The sequence below is a fragment of the Symphalangus syndactylus genome, chromosome 15 (genome assembly GCF_028878055.3).
Source record: "Symphalangus syndactylus isolate Jambi chromosome 15, NHGRI_mSymSyn1-v2.1_pri, whole genome shotgun sequence".
Lineage (NCBI taxonomy): Eukaryota > Metazoa > Chordata > Mammalia > Primates > Hylobatidae > Symphalangus > Symphalangus syndactylus.
Genome location: NC_072437.2, coordinates 82981420 through 83002066, shown reverse-complemented (window position 1 = coordinate 83002066; position 20647 = coordinate 82981420). Strand labels below are relative to the sequence as shown.

At 44.7% G+C, this 20647-nt stretch overlaps 1 protein-coding gene across 1 annotated transcript in view; it reads left to right on the top strand.

Annotated features, from left to right (window-relative positions):
• ERICH6B (glutamate rich 6B) overlaps positions 1 to 20647 on the top strand; it is a 75062-nt gene that overhangs the window by 28907 nt on the left and 25508 nt on the right. Inside the window, exons 6-9 of the mRNA XM_055244034.2 lie at positions 6086 to 6148; positions 6777 to 6818; positions 12099 to 12187; positions 18378 to 18514. Coding sequence (XP_055100009.2) covers positions 6086 to 6148; positions 6777 to 6818; positions 12099 to 12187; positions 18378 to 18514 — 331 coding nt within the window. The remainder of the gene's footprint in view (positions 1 to 6085; positions 6149 to 6776; positions 6819 to 12098; positions 12188 to 18377; positions 18515 to 20647) is intronic.

Below are 20647 nucleotides of genomic sequence, written 5' to 3'. Positions count from 1 at the left end.
ACACAAACCATTTTCTTCCCAGATTACACACTGGCTCCCTGAGGTGACAGGCCATATCCAGATAATCATGTGGAAAGTGGAAAATGGGACATGGGCCCACCTCAGACAGTCTCAGCATGGGGTCAAAGCCAGCCCTGATTCAGAACCCACCAAAACTATCCATGTAGTGAACTTTCGTGGCTACAGCTAAGACACACAGGACAGAGTCTGGCAAAATTGCATTAAGGGTCTTCATTCTCTACCCAATTAAACCCCCAAATCCTCACTCTGGGACCCTGGGGGTGGAAGACCTAATAGCATTTCTTGCCATTATTAATGATTTAAATCCAGCTTTAGTGGGATCGATCTATTACTGATTCACAGATTTATTTCACATCTGTAGTCATGGCAGCAGTAAATTGGATTCCCCCGTCACCTCCGCTCCCTGTTCCTATCCGTGGCTGCTATATTTTGTTGCTCCAATGTGGTTAAATGAAATTAGGAGCCAGAAACCCTATAAGGGAGAATGGAGAGGCAGAGGACAGGCACACACTGCCAGCGTGTGCTGAAGAGTGTTTCACAGTCTACATCGGTTCACTGGGGACCTTTTTCAGCATGTGTGCTCCCATGGAGCCCCAAGAACTGGAACCATCTCAAAGTCAGTAAGCATGACCACCGAGAAAATCTGAGCATTTATCTAAATATTCATAAGAAGGATTCTGAAAGTCATTTACTGAGTAATTGCCAGTCAAGTGCCAATGCTAAGCTTGAGAGGATGTGGGAGAGGAGAAAGGTAATGGGAAAAGGCTGGGGTATGCAACAGAGGGCACTTGAGCCTGTTCACACCGCTGTGGACCCAGCCCCGAGAGGGGCCCCATTGAAATCATTGTTTCATCGGCTCTTCATTAGCATTATGAATAGAGCTAATCATGTCTGTATTTCATTGAGATTGTAATCACCATGTATATTCGGTCTGTATGGGCACATTTTGCAACTATGTCTTGGAATTCCTTAAAGCCAACATATACTGAGTGTTTAGTAAAAGTCTGACCACCCACAGGAAACGTCCACTGATCAAATATTGTGAAATTGGTGGCCTGAGTCAAAGATATGGACTGTGTTGGAGCCTCTAAGCCAGGCTCAATGACACCCCAGTTTCCTGCAGTTACTTGGGGTGGGGGGATGGTCATTAGAACAAAGATTGAAACACAAGGAAAGGCAAGCAATTCCCTAAAAATTCATGGAGGCTTTTCTTTCTCCTTCTGTCTATAGTTTCCAATCTATCTTTCTGGAGAGCATTGGTGGCAACAGGTATATGATTGTGTCTGGCCAATAGAACGGCGCAAGTGTGACAAAGAGGGACAAAGAATGAATAGATTAAGCAGCTCCTGGGCCCTGGGTCACCATTAAATGCCATGAGTATGTTTATGGACTAGACAGCCAGTCAGCTATCAAGAAAGCCATGGAAAGGAATTTTCCATCTCCAATGCCACTAGGGTCAGGGAAGCCTAGGTCCTGTGAGCCCTGCTGAGAGAGGGAGAAGGCAACCAGCTACCTAGCCATGCTCTCTACCAACCATACTGAGAACTGACTTTGAAATGCTCCAGTTTTCACTCCAAACAAGCATACTCTGACGAAAGTCCCACATGAACCAGGGAGCACTGAGGAATGTCCATGTTCCCTTGCTTGGTATAAAACACAGGCTGGCCACATGCCTGAAGAGGGCGACAAAGAGGAACCAGGAAGCACAAAACTCCAGGAAGGTAGGGAAGTGCAAAACCCAGTCAAGAGGAGGTGGAGGAAAGGGACGCAGGAAAACCATCCATGCAGGAGGGGAAAGCGGTCTTCCTGCAGGTAGGGTACACGTTACTAAGGATTCCCAAGCATGGCAGATGCAGACAAGCAGAGCTTTCAGCCCAGGGAAAAAGCCACCTGGTCACTTGGAGAAACACAGGTGACCACGGCAAACCCAACCCAAAGAACTGGGCACGTGGAGCTCAGGCCAGCAGAAGCCAGTAAAGAGGAGGCCAGGCATGGGCACTGCTGCTCCAGGAGGCCCAGAACTGGGCATCCCTGTCACCAAGCACTTGTGAAAATGCAGCTTTCCAGCGCTTATCAGAACCCCTGCCTAAGACATCCTGGAATCTGCATTCTTAACCAGATCCCCAGAGGATGCTCAGGGACACGAACAATGAGGAACTGGAGAACCCCTAGTTTAAGATGAATTGCTTTCAAGGCTCCCGCTTCCAAAAAATGATTTTATTATGGGATTGTTCAACCACAAAGAGTCAAAAATTGTGTTCCACATGGCTCAGCCTTTCTCAACAAATAGGACTTTGGCCAAATATGGAGGAAAAAATACCCAGGTAAATCCTTGGGACCTATGACTCCAGAGGGTGGCAGGTCTGACACGGAAAGGCTGCAACAGGCACAGGAAATGCCTCGTCATCCATATGAGGAGATGCTCTGGAGCACCAGAAACACTAGTTATGGCCTCATATGTCTATCCAGGCACAGAGCAGGATCATAAACCAAGTCAGCCAGAAATTCTAACATAGAGCATTACATCCATGCTCACAGAAATTCTCCATACTTAGTGCCTGGCACATAGTAAGCACAAATGAATATTTATTAAATACTTGTGAAATTGTTGTTGAACCCTCATCTGATGCAAGGTCAGATCATGGTGATAAAAGGGTATATCCTACTACAAAAAATTAGTCTTAGTAGGAAAGGAGCTCTGTAGATAGAACTATGTACAGAGAGACATTGTGTGTATAGAAATGTGGGTGAGAATACACAGAGGTGTAAACAGAGGTCAGATGGTGTATTAGTCTGTTTTCACGCTGCTGATAAAGACATACCTGAGACTGGGTAATTTATAAAGAAAAAGATGTTTAATGGACTCACAGTTCCACATGGCTGGGCAGGCCTCACAATCATGGCAGAAGGGAAAGGCACGTCTTACCTGGCAGCAGGCAAGAGAGAGAACTGAGAACCAAACGAAAGAAGTTTCTCCTTATAAAACCACCAGGTCCATAAGACTTATTCATCACTACAAGAACAGTATGGGAGAAATCGCCCCCATGTTCAGTTATCTCCCAGCAGGTCCCTCCCACAACACATGGGAATTACGAGAGCTACAATTCAAGATGAGATTTGGGTAGGGACACAGCCAAACCATATCAGATGGGGAAGAGGATTGAAAGCTCTCAAAAGTGCAAACTGGTGTGTTTCCTTCAGTGGACTCAGATTTTGAAATATCACATGCAGAGGTTAAAAAGATGAGGATGCTCTCAACAATAAATGTAGGAAAATGGCTGTGAACTTTAAGAATAGTGTCAGGAAAGCTGAATCAATCCCAGGATAAACATTCTTACCAAAACATAATAATAATAGTGATCATACAGGCAGCAACAAAAGACAGAGGCCCATTTAAAATAGAATTGAGCCAAAAAAAAATCAAGACAGACAGGCTAGTACTGTTTAGTGTAGTGTTGATGAATGATTCAGGGAAAAATCAAGTTGTTCAATTGCTATTTAATTTTGACTTCACTGTGAAAGAAAATTATCCTCAAACTGAAAAGAGTGCAACAAAATTAGGTGAGAAATAGCAGGAACTAAAGATTGGTGAAAAGAAATCAAAAGAGAATGGTAACTGCTGTCTCCTGATCTGGATAAAATATATTCCAGAATGTCTACATAGTGAGAGAACAGCTTAATCATGCTTCTGGTTTTTGAGGAATTGTGGGAAGTTGGTGAAATGAGTCTGTGACCAATGCGGGACAAATACTGAGAGCAAAATGATCACAAGAAACCAGCCTAAGATCAATAGAAGCCAATCACATAATACTGGCTTTTAGGTCACTTTTTGACAAGGTTATCAGATTAGGGAACTGTGGAAACCCCATAGGGCGAAATTCCACAAGACATTTCATTTCCAAAGGCTTCCTGATGTTCCTGAACAAGATAGAGATATATTAGGTGGGTGCTACTGTAAGATGATGTCATCACTAATAACTGATTGAACAGCACCACAAGATGCTGTTTCATAGATCAGAGTCAACCCAGTTTCCAGCAGAGAGCCGTGGGGCTCTGTCCAGTACAACATTTTTTATAATAGGCTTGGATGCAGATTTAGAAGGAAAATTTATATTTGTAGATGCCCTGAAGCTGTTGAATGCTGAGGATAACATAATCAGATTCTAAAAGATTTTAGCAGGCAGAAACATCGGACCAGAATTAGCTAGATGAAAGATATTGGTCATTGATATTAGATCCTGCTATCAGGCCCCCAAAAACAGCAGGCTGGAGAAGTGCAGAGTGATGAAGCCTTGTTTGTTTTTAGATGCTTTCTTCAACCACAAGCTCAATAATTCAATAGTATAATTGATGTCACTGCCAGAAAAGTTAACACAACCAGATACAACTGAAAGGTTATGTAAAGAGGATTTCATCCTGCTCTGCCCCGTACTGGAGTGCCATCCCTCGAATGGCACATTCAATTTGAGGGATACCACACTCTCTAAGAACTAGAAGCAGCTTGGTGGGGGCTCAACAGAAGGACTGGTGTCCTGGACAGTAACCTGAAGACTACGTCACACAAAGAACTGCTGAAGCAAAGAGGGATGTTAAGTCTGGAAGACACGTGACTCTGAGATGTAAAAACTGACTTTAAATATTTGACAATCTGCCACACAAAACCAAGACCTGAGTCTCACCCTCCAGACTGAAGGGCTAGAATAGGACACCAACGCAATCCTAGGGAAATATTTTAAGAAAAGAAATTATTCCTAACAGTCAGAAATTATTCCTAACAGTCAGAACTGTGCCATGGCACAGTGAGTTTTCTTGAAATTGGAGAGCTCCTTGTCTGTAGAAGTGCCGGCCTCTTGCTGAAGAACTAATAGGCACTGATATGGCAAGTGTTCAAAGTCCTCTTAACACCACAGGCCACAACACAAGTTTTTGTTTTTGTGCCCTGTCTTGAATTTAGGACACTCCCATAAGCTAATGGAGCACTTTACTTGGCTTTTTCATCATGGGCCTCTTAGTCCCTGCTATTAAGAATGGAATGGGCCAGGAGCGGTGGCTCACGCCTGTAATCCCAGCACTTTGGGGTGCTGAGGCAGGCAGATCACCTCAGGTCAGGAGTTTGAGACAAGCCTGGCCAACATGGCAAAAACCCACCTCTACTAAAAATAGGGAAGTGCAAAAAAAAAAAGCAGCCAGGTGTGGTGGCACACGCCTGTAGTCCCAGCTACTCAGGAGGCTGAGGCAGGAGAATGACTTGAACCTGGGAGGCGGAGGTTGTAGTGAGCGGAGATCGCACCACTACACTCCAACCTGGGCAACAGAGTGAGACTCTGTCTCAAAAAAAGAGAATGGAATGTAGGATGTGTATGTGTGTGTCTGTCTGTGAGTATGTGTACACACACATGTACACACATGTATTTAGCATTTAGGAGTAGGAAGACAAACACCAGGGAAAGAGGCAAAAAGGAACAGGGATCATAAAGTTCCAGAAGATAGAAAACAAGGGTAATCAAGAACTTACAAAGTCCTAAATATATATATACACACAGTAGCTTCCCATTACAAATCTTAGCAGATCTATCCTGGGCAATCCCCATGTTTCCCATCCAGTCCCCATTACACACCCCGTGGCCACAGAGCAGACACACTACTTCATAGAGTGACAGGCACACAGCATTGTGTGTCTACATGGCCTTGGAGCCACTTGGTTCTACAGTTCCTACAGCAGGAGGGATACCTCCAAAGTCTTCCTCTTACCCTGCCTCAGCCCTTCCAGCTAATCTGAGGACCAAAACTAGCCTCATGGTAACCAGAGGAGAAAGCCACAACAGGGTTACATTTTCTGACGACGAATTTATTGCAATCCTGGAGTGATTTGCCAAAGCCAAAGAGGGTGGGGTGCAGTGGGGCATCTATATATGCCAGCTGTGCCGCCAGCCTCAGTTCCCCCCAACTGTTGACCAGCCTTGGGTGCCAAGAAAGAACCTGAGACCCCAAATACCCAGTATAAACCCACTGGAAAATGTAAGGTTTAAATCATTAATAGCCACCCTCTTCTGCCTTTTAACAGTAAAATCTTTAAAATCGAAATCAAAAACAGAGCAAGAAATCACCACGAAGCCTGCTCCGGAAGGTAAAGTTTATGATGATTTTAAATGATCTGTAGAAGTTAGTCATCCATCCTGGAGAAGGTAAGAAGCACAGAATTCGCCTGTCCCCAGCCAAGAAGAGCATGCTGTTGGCCATTTTAGAACAGAGCAGGCTTAATGGAGGCCAATGGCCAAGGCATTATTTCTGGAATTTAATGTCGAGGCTCCAGGCTCAAGTAAGACATTAAGCCAGAGAGTTAAGTGCTCTGGCATTTTGAAAGGAGAGGAAACAATATTTATCACTGCAATTAGGAGGGAAGATAATGGTGTTACCCATACTTAGTTCATGCAATGACATTTACTATATCCCTACTGTATATGAGGCAGGATATAAAGTAGACAAAACCCATCTCACCCTCTCAGAACCTGAACTCTAGTGGGCAAGATGCAATAAGAATACAGGGAGGGGAATCAATATTCGGTGAGCATATTCTGCGGGCCTCCAACTGCTGAAGATCAAGGAAGCCTTTTATCCCAAAACACAGGCCCTCCACCCTGAAGCTTCCCAGATATCTAGGAGGTGATTTTTAAGTTGGTTCCATAAGGGATTAAAAGGTCTGGACTAGTTCACTATACCATATCCTGTTAATAATTTTTCCTATTCTTTTTCAGAACGTGTTAACACTAAAGTAAGGCAAAAAAAGGAAGAAAATGGTGAGCATCTGACATAATACATCCAAAGATCCCTGCTTTCTTCAGAGTGCCCTGGGTGGGGAAGGTGCCCCTAGCAGGTGGCTCCCTCTCTGGTCCAGCATGCCCCAGGGCCCAGAGGGGACTGAGGGGCATCCTGGGCACACGGCCCCCAAACCTCCTCAAGAAGGAGGCTAAAATGAGAAACAGAGAGAGGGTCTCTGAAGGAACAGGACTGTAAGTCCATCTTCCTATTCAAAAGCTTGGGATAGGGACTCCCACATTTAAGAGCATCCAGGGGGTTGCTGGATTCCCTGAGGCCCTGGAAGCAGGGTTTGACTGGGATACCTGCACCTCCTCAGATAGACTCAGGGTCCTATGGCATCTTGGTAATGAATAAATTGGATCCCCTACAAATGGTGCATTAAATGTTTATTAAATGTTTATTAAAAGGGGGTTGGTTGAATCCTACGAGGGGGAAGAACAGGGGAGAATCCTTAGGGCAGCAGAATCCCAGCTTGTGAGCACCACTCCACAAAACAAAAGCCTGCAATTAACGAGACCCATCCTCATTAGAACACAATTTAGGGACTAAGATCTGTTTTACTTGAACATAGGGGTAGTGGGAGAAGGATCAGGTCTTACACACACACAATAGCTGCTTATACCCCCATCCCCACTCCATGGCTTATCAAATAAACTCTTGTAAACTCTAGAGTATGCATCCCACCCAACCCATCGCACTGCCAGAAGGGTACTACTGATCAACAGTTTTCTCCACCTTATTCCATTTCCATAGGCATTTTAGAGCTACGATGCTCAAACTTTAATGTGCAGGACAACTACCTGGTAATTTTGTTTAAAAGCAGATTCTCATTCAGCAGATCTGAGATTTGAGATCTGACCTTTCTTTTTTCTTTAGACAGGGTCTCGCTCTGTCGCCCAGTGGCGTGAGAACAGCTCACAGCAGCCTCCATCTCCCAGGTTCAAGTGATTCTCCCACCTCAGCCTCCTAAAGAGCTGGGACCACAGGTGCATGCCTGGCTAATTTATGTTATTAAAGAGACCAGGTCTCACTCTGTTGCCCAGGATTGTCTCAACTTCTGGGCTCAAGCAATCCTCCCTCCTCAGCTTCCCAAATTGCTGGGATTATAGGCATGAGCCACCATGCCTGGCCAGATTTGGTCTTTTTAACAAGCTCCCTTATCCATGGACCACACTTTGAGTAGCTAGATTTTAGAACAGTTTATAGATTTGTATCCATAGCAGCCACCAGCCCAACCCAATCCTTTAGCCATCTGCCTAGGATAGTGGGGAATTCACTGTGAAACATGGAGGAGGTAAAAACAGGATTGAGTTTCATCCGTGTGCTTGTCAATCAGTGGCACTGGGTTGCTCATTTTGGAGCTAGTCCTGGGCTAGTCACTTACTAATCACTGCTTCTCCCCTCCCTTTCCTCATCTATTGTTAAAGAAAAAAGCATTCATTGACATTCGTTAAAGCACAGTAAGAGTAAGTAGACTTTATTCAGAACCACTGTAAGTAAGTTTGGATACCACAGCAATCAGATTTTGCAGGAGGAGAAAGAGCTTGGGCTCAAGTCCAAATACATCATGGGCAAGTGAGAATTTATACCCAAGGAGCAGGGTAGAGGTCAGTGGATGGAAAATCACTAAGAAGAAACATCAGGGGCATGGGGAATTCTGAATAAACCAACCTAATGGGATTCTTGCTAAAGACAGGTCAGGTTATCAGATATTAACCAGGTGATGGTGGAGGATGAAGAACCTCATTAGATATCGAGGGAGATCAGATATTGAGGGTAGGGGTTCTTGTTAAACCAACTTAGCAGGGTTCTTGCTAAAACTGGATTTTATAAAGAAGTGCACAGAAGGGCCTATGAAAAGATTCGGGAGCCTGACTAAAGTTTGGTCAAGCAAAGAATCTTTGTCGCGTAATATGGGAATTATAATATTTGCCCCTCAGGGCAAATACACACAGCTCATTTATCCCAAATTCAAGAATGGTAGTTCTGTCAAGAAAAATGTTAAGAGGCTGGGTGCAGTGGCTCACGCCTGTAATCCGAGCACTTTGGGAGGCCGAGAAGGGAGGATCACTTGAGGCCAAGAGTTTGAGACTAGCCTGGGCAACATAGCAAGAACTCATCTCTACAAAGAATTTAAAAAGTAATCAGGCATGGTGGTGTGTGCCTGTAGTCCCAGCTACTCAGGAGACTGAGGTGGGAGGATTGTCACAGTGAGCCATGATCACAACACTGCAATTCAGCCTGGGCTACAGAGAGAGACCCTATCCCTAAAAAAATTTTTTAATAAAAAAGAAAAATGATAGAGGAGAGGCACTGGAATAAGGAAGAGTTAAAATTTGTTCTTAATCCCAGCATTTTGGGAGGCTGAGGCTGGCAGATCACGAAGTCAAGAGGTAGAGACCATCCTGGCCAACATGGTAGAACCCCGTCTCTACTAAAAATACAAAAATTAGCTTGGCATGGTGGCACACGCCTGTAATCCCAGCTACTCCGGAAGCTGAGGCAGGAGAATGGGTTGAACCTGGGAGGCGGAGGTTGCAGTGAGCTGAGATCACGCCACTGCACTCCAGCCTAGTGACAGAGCGAGAATCCGTCTAAAAAAAAAAAAAAATTTGTTTTTAATCAGACCAGGAGGGCCGGGCGCGGTGGCTCAAGCCTGTAATCCCAGCACTTTGGGAGGCCGAGGCAGGTAGATCACGAGGTCAGGAGATCGAGACCATCCTGGCTAACACGGTGAAACCTCGTCTCTACTAAAAATACAAAAAATTAGCCGGGCGTGTTGGCGGGCGCCTGTAGTCCCAGCTACTTGGGAGGCTGAGGCAGGAGAATGGCGTGAACCCAGGAGGTGGAGGTTGCGGTGAGCCGAGATCACGCCACTGCACTCCAGCGTAGGGGACAGAGAAAGACTCCGTCTCAAAAAAAAAAAAAAAAAAAAATCAGACCAGGAGAAGACATGCTCCACCTGGGGAACAGTGTGTGCTAGCATTGACCTACATTAGCACTGGTCCTCTGAGCCACCCTCAAGATGAGTCTTATTGTCCCATTGCACAGATAAGGAGCTGGGGTGCAAGGGGGACATGCAACAGTGACATGCCAGAAGTGGCCCAGGTTCCAGGTGACAGAGCCACCACTCGAACTTGGCCTGATACTCCCCCCAGGCCCTTCTCATCCTCTCATGGAGTGACTTCAGGAGGAGATAATGATATCACTGGAAGAGAGGTAGAGGTTGACAGATGTTCCCAAAGGGAAAGTTAATTAGAAATAAGGCTTTTTCTTCTCATTCAGCCCGTCACAGCTATGATACTGCTTATTACACTTGACATGTTGACAGTGCCCAGCCATGTTAATAAGCTTAATTATTACATTGACTTGAATGATTCTGAGCACCACTGTTGAGTATTCAGTGCTGCCAAGTTCACCTTCTTCCCGTAATAAACACTTCCTTTTGTACCACCTCACACTATGCATTATTCAAAAAAAAACTACTAAAATATGGCAATCGCAAATGATGGGAAGTTGCTGAGTTACCAGGGCCATAGCTGCACTCATCTCCATCTCGGGCAGGCACATCTGAGGCAGGCTCAGAGCACCTTCCGTGACAGCCTGCTCCTTGGTCTCTCAGGCCCCTTTTCTACTAGTTCATTCATTTCTCCTCTCTAATGCCACCTACAAGGAGCTTCCCCAGTGCTTGCTTGAATTCCCAAGGATTCTTGCTGGGTTTTCCTCAGTGGTTTTTTTAAAATGTCCTTGGTCGTTTCCATGGCAGACAGTTCAGGAACACAAAGTGTTTTTAGAATCAAGCTGAGCACGCTCTTGCCTTTGCCCTGTTGTGGGTACCCCAGTGGGGGTGGCATTGTGTGCACCTGTGGGAAGTGATGGAAGAATTGCCAGGGAATTCTGGAAGCATGGGGCCCACCTCACACACGGCAAGTCTGTCAGGCACAAGCCAAGGCTGCAGAAGAAGGTTTGCCAAGTAGAGAGGGCCCAAGACTGTGTGGGTAAAAGCAGCCCCAGCTCAGTAAAATTCTCCATCCCAGGAGGAGCCCAAAGGAGTCAGAGTTTTTGCTACGGAGCCAAAATTGGGAAGAAGAACAAAAGTAATGTGTAGAGATCACAAAGAATATCCCATCTCTGTCCCCAAAGGCATAAGAAGGACACAAAATCAAACAGGATATCAGTCTAGGGCCAACCTGGCAGGGTTCCCAGGCTCTCCGGAGGGGCTAGCTAGAAAGGGTTGGTGTCATCAGAAGCTGAGACAATCGGCCACCATCATTTTCCTGGGGGCCCAATTATCATGCCAGAGCCACTTCCTCCGAGTTCTTCTCTCAGAATCACCTTCCCAGGAGTATGGAAGAGAGGCTCAAGTTGTACTGATCAATTCCACAATTCAGCTTGCACCCAGGCTCCGCAGAGCTCTAAGCCACTCTCCTGGCCCGGAGAGTCAGCAGCCTGCAGCTGACCGTTTTAGGAACAAGGGCATTCACTGTCTCCGGAACACATTCTCCATCCAGCTCACTGGCTCGGGGATTCATTTCTTATGCTCTGATTAGTAATTATGAATCATATGCAAGTCTAGAAATTGGCAAATTTTGACAAGCTTGGTGGAAGACAGATACATTTCTTGAAATTTCCAAGTGAAAATCACACTCGGAATAAGTCTCCCTCGGAACAAAATTTAAAGTCCTTCCCACAGCCTACAAGGTCCTTTGAAAGCTGGCCCCAGCCCACCACCTGCCCACCTACTCCTTCCCTCCCTCACTCGCCAGACTCCTCTCTGACCTCCCCTCAGGATGTGCAACTTCATGTCTGCTCTGCTGCGGGCATACCATAGGGTTCCCCCTGCCATGTGTCGAACACGCCCCTCCCACACTCACCTCAGGGCCTTTGCACCTAGTCCTCTGCTGGAATGTGCGGGAATGTTCATTCTGCCTGCGTGGCCTTCTGCCTGCGCATTCCTTACTTCAGGACTCATTCAAAGACCACTTTGTCAGACTGACTCTCACCAGCCACCAGGAACATACACTTGCTTTCTTAAGTCAGCCACTGAAACTGACCCTCTTATTCCTATTTTATTAGTACCCCCAAGTTGAATTTTAGGTCATGTGATTAACCTATTTAACATCTCATTGATGATGTATGCATTTTTGGAAGGGCAAAGGTAAATACCATCAATCTATTTCTATTCTTTTTAAATTTTTTATGTTTTTGGTTTTCTTTCCACATTCCCTTCCTTTTGATGCGCCTTCCAAAATTGAAAGTCATGGAGTTTGCTTCTAAAGAGAACTTTGGGGATGGTATAACAGATGAGTCCGTTGACAAGCTGGAAGCAGAGGACTTAGATGAAAATGTAAGTTGGTTAAAAACTTGAGATGCCCCCCTTCCTCCAAATGTTAGAGCAGGGTGGCCCAAGCCCAGTCCAGCCCAGGCTAGCTGGCTGAGGTCTTGGAATCTGAGGACCTGGGTTTTCTTTTTGCCTCATATATCCCAGACTGGGTGTTAGAGAAGACAGCAACCCAGAAACTCCAACAAGCACAGACAGAAAAGCCCCAAGGAAAGCCTACTCCCTCTACGTAGATGGGTCAACCTGGCAAGACACAAAACTCCAGATGCTAACCTCTCTACTCCAGGCAGGCACCACAGCAAATAGCAGTGGTGTTTCTCTCCCATCTCTGCAGGCCTGTGACCACCACCACCCTGCAGAGAGACCCAGAACCAGCCCTGGAAATTCAACAGGGTGCTCTCCCCATCTGTTCCCAATCACCAGAGGGGAGATGGGGAGTCATCTGGTTTCAATAAGCCTTACATCTACTGGATGTTTTCTTGTCTTTAAGACAAAATCTGTGTTATGATTTTGTAAATATGCCACATGAATGTTTTGCCTACGGGGGCAGCCTAGTGGCTCGAATTTCCTGCATCAACTTCCTCTAGGGCTGTTTCCGAGGGAAGCATTATTATTCATCCTGTCCTCGACTGCTAAGAAGACTTCTCAGATTGTAGGTGCTCACTACAATCCTAAAAATGAAATCTTGTGTCTCTGGAACCCAAAGTTAAGCAGATATATTTTCCTAAGTTTATAAAAGACAAAAAACTAAATATTTCATTTTTTAAATATTTTTAATTGTGAAATTTTCTGGTCTCAGTTCATATTTAGTCCTATATTCTATACTTGCCTCTATACAGCACTGTATTACTAAGATTTACTGAAATACTGCAATGAAGGGAGGAAAAAAAATGACATAAATTTAGATTTACTGCTTTGGATTTACAAAGGCAGGAAAGTAAACTCAGACATTTTGGAAAGATTTTTCAACTAGAGTTGAAACCTGAAGGAATTGTTTTAATTAGACACAAATTATTCAGAAACCTTCAAGGCTCCTTCCATTGATGTTTTGCTATATCAGGTGGCACTGAATTCTCAGGTGACAGACACATCTTCCGTGTGTGTTCTGGAAGGACATGGCAGATTTGGGAGCATTCCAGAGTTTTCCTTGGGACAGGTGGGCTGAGCAGGGGAGCTCTCATCACAAGCACCGTGCCATTCCAGGACTTTGCTACTAAAGGATTTTAGGCAAGGATGTGACACCATTAGACTTGTTTTTAATTTCTTTAAGTATTTTGATTCAAACTACCTAAATTGTCTAGCTTTTACATTGTGAAGCTACCATGTGCACACCATTTTAAAATATTGTAGTAAAGAAGGCTATGAAATAAATGTCTCAAGCCTCTACTTCCTTACTGTAATGAAATAACTGCTGTATACTGCTATTTATGTATCCTGGAAATTTTATCGCATATACACATATACATATATTTTAAAACACATGCATATCCACAAATGGAATCATGATGTACATTCTGTTCAATAACTTACTTTTCCCTTAATAATATATTTTGGAATGCTTTGGTATTCCATTACATCTTGTACCATAATTTAACTAGCGCCCTGTCAATGGATGTTTAAGTTGTTTCCAGTCTTGTATTGTGTGTGTGTGTACATATAAATATATATATATTCAATGCAATGAATTGTTCATATATTATTACATACAAATGCAAGTGTATGTAAAGAATAAATTTCTAGCAGGTGATGCTAGAACCAGAGCTATCTGCATCTTTAACTCAAAAAGCATTGACAAATTTCCCCACCAGTAAGTTGTACCATTTTCCTATTGCCACCTAGAGGGCATGAGAATGCCTCCTTCATCATATCTCCTCGACCACCAAGGGTCATAATTCTGGCCCATCTGATAGGGTGGAAATAGCATCTCATTGTTGGTTTTTGCATCTCCTCCATTATGAAAGGTGCCAGGCATTTTCACAATTATTGGACATTTGTGTCTCTCTGTGACTGGCCAGCTGGTGTTGTCTTCTCTTCTACCATGTTGCTTATTTCTCTTTCTTTCTGATTTGTGAGGGCTTTTAATATATGAAAGACCTTAATTCCTTTTCTGACATACATGTAAATTTGTTTCCAGTTTGTATTTTGTTTCCCAACCTTCTTCTTGGTATTTTCCATGACAGGGTCTTTTTTTATGTGCAGGTAGTCTCATGTATCAGTATTTTCTTTTCTGATTACTAAGTATTGTTTCATGTGTAGAGAGGTCTTTTCACTCCTCAAAAGAGTTTTTATAATTCATTTGTGTTCTTCTAGCTCTCTAGGATCTCTTTAAAACTATGTGGACTTTATTTGGGGGAAACAATATGGCATAGGAGATCTAGCCAAAGCTCCCAACAATACTGAGTCCTTTCTCCAAGGAAAGGATCAAATTTGCATTTTTAAAGGTCACTCTGGTGGCTTTGTGGATGATGAATTGGAGGGGAGAGGCTGAGGGTAGGAAGATCAGTAATATGTAGTGGTACAGATGAACACGTGGGAAAGCCTGGCAGCTCAGGGCAGTGCCCAGCACAGCTGCCATGACATGGTACAGATTTCTACTCTATAGGCTGGAAAGCTGAAGAGCAGAAGAAGGGTACATTTGTAGGATGAGGTAGAAAGATCTATTGGGTACACACTGAGTGTTAAGTTTCTATAAGATATCCAGATAAAGTTCAACTGAAAACCAGAAATACACAATCTAGGTCCTGGGAGAAAGCTCTTGGCTAAAGATTTTGATTTGGAATCTGTATTAGTTTGCTAAGCCCTGTTGTTAACAAAGTGCCACCTTTGAGTGGCTTGAACAACAAAATTTACTATCTCATAGTTCTGGAGACTTGAAATCTGAAAATCAAGGTGTCGGCAGAGTTGGTTCCTTGTGAGGGCTGTGAGGGAAGGATCTGGCTCAGGTCTCTCTCCATGACTTGTAGAGGACCATCTTCTCCTGTGTCTATTTACCCCATTCTCCCTCCATGCATGTCTCTATGTCCACATTTCCCCTGGCTGTAAAGACACCGGTCATACTGAAATAGAGCCCACCCTAAGGACCTCATTTCAACTTGATTACCTCTGTGAAGAACCTATCTCCAAATGATCATGGTCTAAGGGAGACTTCACAGACTTCATTGCAGTCTAAGGTATTGAACTTCAACATACGAATTTGGGTGGCAGGGAAGCGGGGAAACACAATTCAACCATAATAGAATCCTTAGCTTATAGTTGAAGCCTTAGACGGGGAGAGGATCACAAGGCATTTTTTTTGTCTGACTACTGCAGGTAGACAATACCCCCTGTCCCCCAACTCGTAAAAACATTCCAGCATTACCTGGCGTTTACACATGAGCCTAGGAGCTTTCCTGGTTTGCAGTTAGTGTGGAGAATAGTTTTTGGTAAGCAAGGAGGAATCCAAAAAAAAAAAAATGGTTGGGGGAATGATGTCATATCTTCTTATCTAAATGCCATAGATGGAAATAGGACCCCTACGATTAGGGGGTAAAGACTAGTCACTAACGAAAACTAGTCATGATACACATTGTGAAACTCTAGACACAGCAGTGCTATTCCAGGGTCCAGGTGACAAAGTATGTCCCAGGGCTGAGGAGTCCTTTCCTCCTGATATCTATGCCATTCTGTTCCCCAAGGATTGAATGCTGATGGTGCTGTGGCAGCACATATTGCACAGACACTGCATTCCCAGGATAGGCAGTGATACAGCTTGGCAAAGCAGCATGTCTCCAAGGAACATGGTAGGCAGTAGATATGGACAAGTAGGGACAGAGCAGGAGGAGAAGAATGGAGTGAATGCCACACAGAACCTGCAGCTGCAATGGAGCAAATGCCACACGGCACCTGCAGCTGCAATGGGACGAATGCCACACGGAACCTGAAGCTGCAATGGAGTGAATGCCATATGGAACCTACAGCTGCAATTGGGCAAAAGCCACATGGAACCTGCGGCTGCAATGGGGTGAATGCCACACAGAACCTGCGGCTGCAAGACTTGTTTAAGTAAACTTCTGAGGCACATTTTGAGAGACTACCAGAAACCAGAGGGGTACAAACTAGGGAGAGGAAGCTAAAGCCCTCCTATTTGGAGGGAGTCTATCAACCTATAGTTCAGTTATTCTGACGACTTATTTGCTATTTTTAATTTACTATCACATGCTTGTTTCGTTTTTTTCTTATGGAGGCAGGGTCTCACTATGTTGCCCAGGCTGGTCTCAAACTCCTGGGCTCAAGTGATCCACTCGCCTCAGCCTCCCAAATTGCTGGGATTACAGGTGTGAGCCACCATGCCCAGCCTTCATTTTTTATTTCAGTGATACATTTATGCATCACAAACCTTGCTGTGAAAATTCTTTTGGTTCCAAGAACCAGATATTAACCCAGGAGAAGTCTCTGGGCTTGGGAGACCTCATCACTGAGGTGCCCAATACACCTACCACGATGTTGGGGATTAGTTCCACTCTGTAGCCTAGGCAAGCAAATGGAATAAACCCCATAAGATGTCACATATGCTGGCTTCATAGAGTGGGGTGGCACAGTCTAGAGTACATCAGACCCACCCAGATGGTTGGCCATCCAGCAGACCACAACAGACACTCTATTTTCTGGAGAACAGAACATAAAATGCAAACAGAATGGGGACAGATCACTGGTCTAGATGAACAGAAAGTCACTTCATCCCAAAGGAGGGATTGTCAACAATGAGGAATTTAGAAGCAGGAATATGGGCAGCAAAAGCCTTCACCTCATCCTGTCCTGAAGCACTGATTCAAGAAATAGAGAGACAGGGCTCAGAGGCTAGGAACCAGGCAAGCCGGACCTAAAGCACCCCAGCTTTCCCCCAACCTAGACTAGAAACACTGGCCAGCCATAAGCCATATCCTTGTATCTGTCCCAGATCATGTGCAACTTTGGATATGTTGGTCTTTCACTTGCTGTAAGAAGCTAGTGAGTTAATGGTATATTCTCCATGATCACACATTGAACAACAGCAATCTCAACCTGTCGGTGAGCAAAGAATAGGCAACATGACCGATCCCTGGCTGTCCTCTCTAAGAAACCAGCTTCACTTTCCATCAAAAGGGATCCAAAACAGAAACTCTTGGGAGGACCCACCTATGGGTCAGTCCTGGTCAGCAGCATAGACATGGGAAAGAATGATCAAACTGGCCAAATAAAAAGGCACCTTGTGGACAAGTGCTGTGGCACACACCTGTAGTCCCAGCACTTTGGGAGCCTGAGGCAGGCAGATCACTTGAGGCCAGGAGTCCAAGACCAGCCTGGCCAACATAGTGAAATCTCATCTCTACTAAAGATACAAAAATTAGCTGGGCATGGTTGCACGTGCCTGTGATCCCAGCTACTCAGGAGGCTGAGGGATGAGAATCACTTGAATCTGGGAGGCGGAGGTTGCAGTGAGCCTAGATTGTGCCACTGCACTCCAGCCTGGGTGACAGAGTGAAACTCCATCTTAGGCAGCTTGTAACATCATTACTTTGGAAGAATCTTTAAAAGCAGAACTGCCCAATAGAGTGATGCACAAGGTGCTATGCTACTTTTCTGAAGACTCATTCTTCACATTGAATAAATAAATCACTACTGGGAGTTGGCCATTTGTAGAATGCAGAAAACCTGTTATGCTCTTAAAGCATGGAAGTATTTTTACATTCCATAGCCATCTCCACATTTGGAAAAAGAAGATAACTGTGTATGTTCTCCAAAGATATTTTGGCATATTGATGTTTAAAAAAATTTTTAAGGAAATTGAGGAACGAGAATAGAGTATGATGATCATGGAAATACTCTTGAAAAGAATGATTGCTAACCATCCTATGGGTCCCGTTTCCTTTTTCCTTTTTTTTTTTTTTAATCTTCAACTTTTAAATTCAGGGTGCAGGATGTGCAAGTTTGTTACATAGGTAAACATGTGCCATGGTGGTTTGCTGCACAGGTCAGCCCATCACCTAGGTATTAAGCCCAGCATCCATTAGCTATCCTTTCTGTTGCTCTCCCTCCCCCTGTCCCTGGTTCCCATTTTTGTGTTTTTAGAATAATATGTTGAACTGTCACACAGTACCTTTGGGAGTCAGAAAAGTGATTAACTAATAAATCATTAATTTCCATTTTCTGAATATTTCATTCTTTGATCCTTTTGTAGTTTTTGAATAGCTCCTATCAGACAGTATTTAAAACAATAATCAAAGACATGGCTGCTCGCAATGAACTGGAAGAGGATTTTGACATTCCCCTAACTAGGCTACTGGAAAGTGAAAACAGACGGAAACTCGTAATTATGTAAGTAACTGGTGAAGCCGAGTGATTGGTCAGTGGATTTGGGTATGCCAGAGGCGGCAGCAGGGAAAGTGTAAATTGAGCCATTAACAAAAAAGAGCAAAGTCAGGACCAGACAGGTTCCATGAGTCAAGGAGCAGGCACAGGCCAAGTGCCGGGAAAGGGTAAGATCCAGGGGTCAGATGGGCAGAATAATCCAGCTGCCAGAACAAAATCAAACTCAAGAGCAAGGACATTGCAAGCATGGGAGGTACAGGATAAGATCAAGGCAGATGGTGACAGAGGCTGGAAATTCAGAGCAAGAAAAGGCTTGCAGGGACCAAGAACTTGTATAAAACTCTAGGGAGCAAAGTTCAGACCCCTGGCATTTAAGGAGAAGACACTGGGGAGTCAAGACCTGGGGCATCTGCCCACAAAATTCCCTGGCTTCACGCTAGGTGAGCTAACGCTTTTCCACACATCCTGAAGGAGGGAGAGCCTTGAGCTTCACTGACCTAGGGTCATGGCCAGGGCCCCTGTAAGGTTATTGTAGACCTGTGTCACTGGCACCAGTTCTTTCTAGCTGGCAAGGCCCCAGGTCACAAAATGTTCCAGCCATTTGTACACTGTATTAGTTCATTTTCATGCTGCTGATAAAGACCCAAGACTGGGCAATTTACAAAAGAAAGAGATTTAATGGACTTACAGTTCCATGTGACTGAGGAGGCCTCACAATCATGGCAGAAGGTGAAAGGCACATCTTACATGTGGCAGACAAGTGAAGACAGCTTTTTCAAGGAAACTCCCCCTTGTAATAACCATCAGATCTCATGAGACTTACTCATTATTACTAGAACAGAATGGGAAAGACCTGCCCCCATGATTCAATTACCTCCCACTGGGTCCTCTCAGAACACGTGGGAATTCAAGATGAGATTTGGGTGGGAACACAGCCAAACCATATCATCCCACCACCACCCCCTCTCAATCTCACATCCTCATATTTCAAAACCAGTCATGCCTTCCCAACAGTCCCCCAAAATCTTAACTCATTTCAGCATTAACTCAAAAGTTTACAGTCCAAAGTCTCATCTGAGACAAGGCAAGTCTCTTCTGCCTATGAGCCTATAAAATCAAAAGCAAGTTAGTTACTTCCTAGATACAATGGGGGTACAGGCATTAGATAAATACAGCTGTTCCAACTGGGAGAAATTGGCCAAAACAAAGGGGCTATAGGCCCCATGCAAGTCCAAAATACAACAGGGCAGTCATTAAACCCTAAAGTTCCAAAATAATCTCCTTTAACTCCATGTCTCACATCCAGGTCACGCTAATGCAAGAGATGGGTTCCCATGGTCTTGGGCAGCTCTGCCCCTGTGGCTTTGCAGGGTATAGCCTCTCTCCCAGCTGCTTTTATGGGCTGGCATTGAATGTCTGAGGCTTTTCCAAATGCACAGTGCAATCTGTCAGTGGATCCACCATTCTGGGGTCTGGAGGACAGTGGCCCTCTTCTCACAGCTCCACTAGGTGGTGCCCCAGTAAGGACTCTGTGTGGGGGATCTGACCCCACATTTCCCATCCGCAGTGCGCTAGCAGAAATTCTCCATGAGGACCCCGCTCCTACAGCAAACTTCTGCCTAGGCATCCAGACGTTTCCATACATCTAGACAGAGGTTCCCAAACCCCAGTTCTTGACTTCTGTGCACTCACAGGCTCAACACCATGTGATAGCTGCCAAGGCTTGGGGTTTGCACTCTCTGAAGCCATGGCCCAAGCTCTATTTTGTCCCCTTTCAGGTATGGCTGGAGCAGCTGGTATGCAAGGCACCAAGTCCCTAGGCTGCACACAACATGGGGACCCTGGGCCTGGCCCACGAAACCATTTTTTCCTCCTAGGCCTTCAGGCCTGTGATGGGAGGGGCTGCTGTGAAGACCTCTGACACCCTGGAGACATTTTCCCCATTGTCTTGGAGATTAACATTCAGCTTCTCGTTACTTATGCAAATTTCTGCAGCTAGCTTGAATTTCTTCTCAGAAAATGGGATTTTCTTTTCTATTACATTGTCAGGCTGCAAATTTTCTGAACTTTTATGCTCTGCTTCCCTTAGTAAACTGAATGCCTTTAACAGCACTCAAGTCACCTCTTGAATGCTTTGCT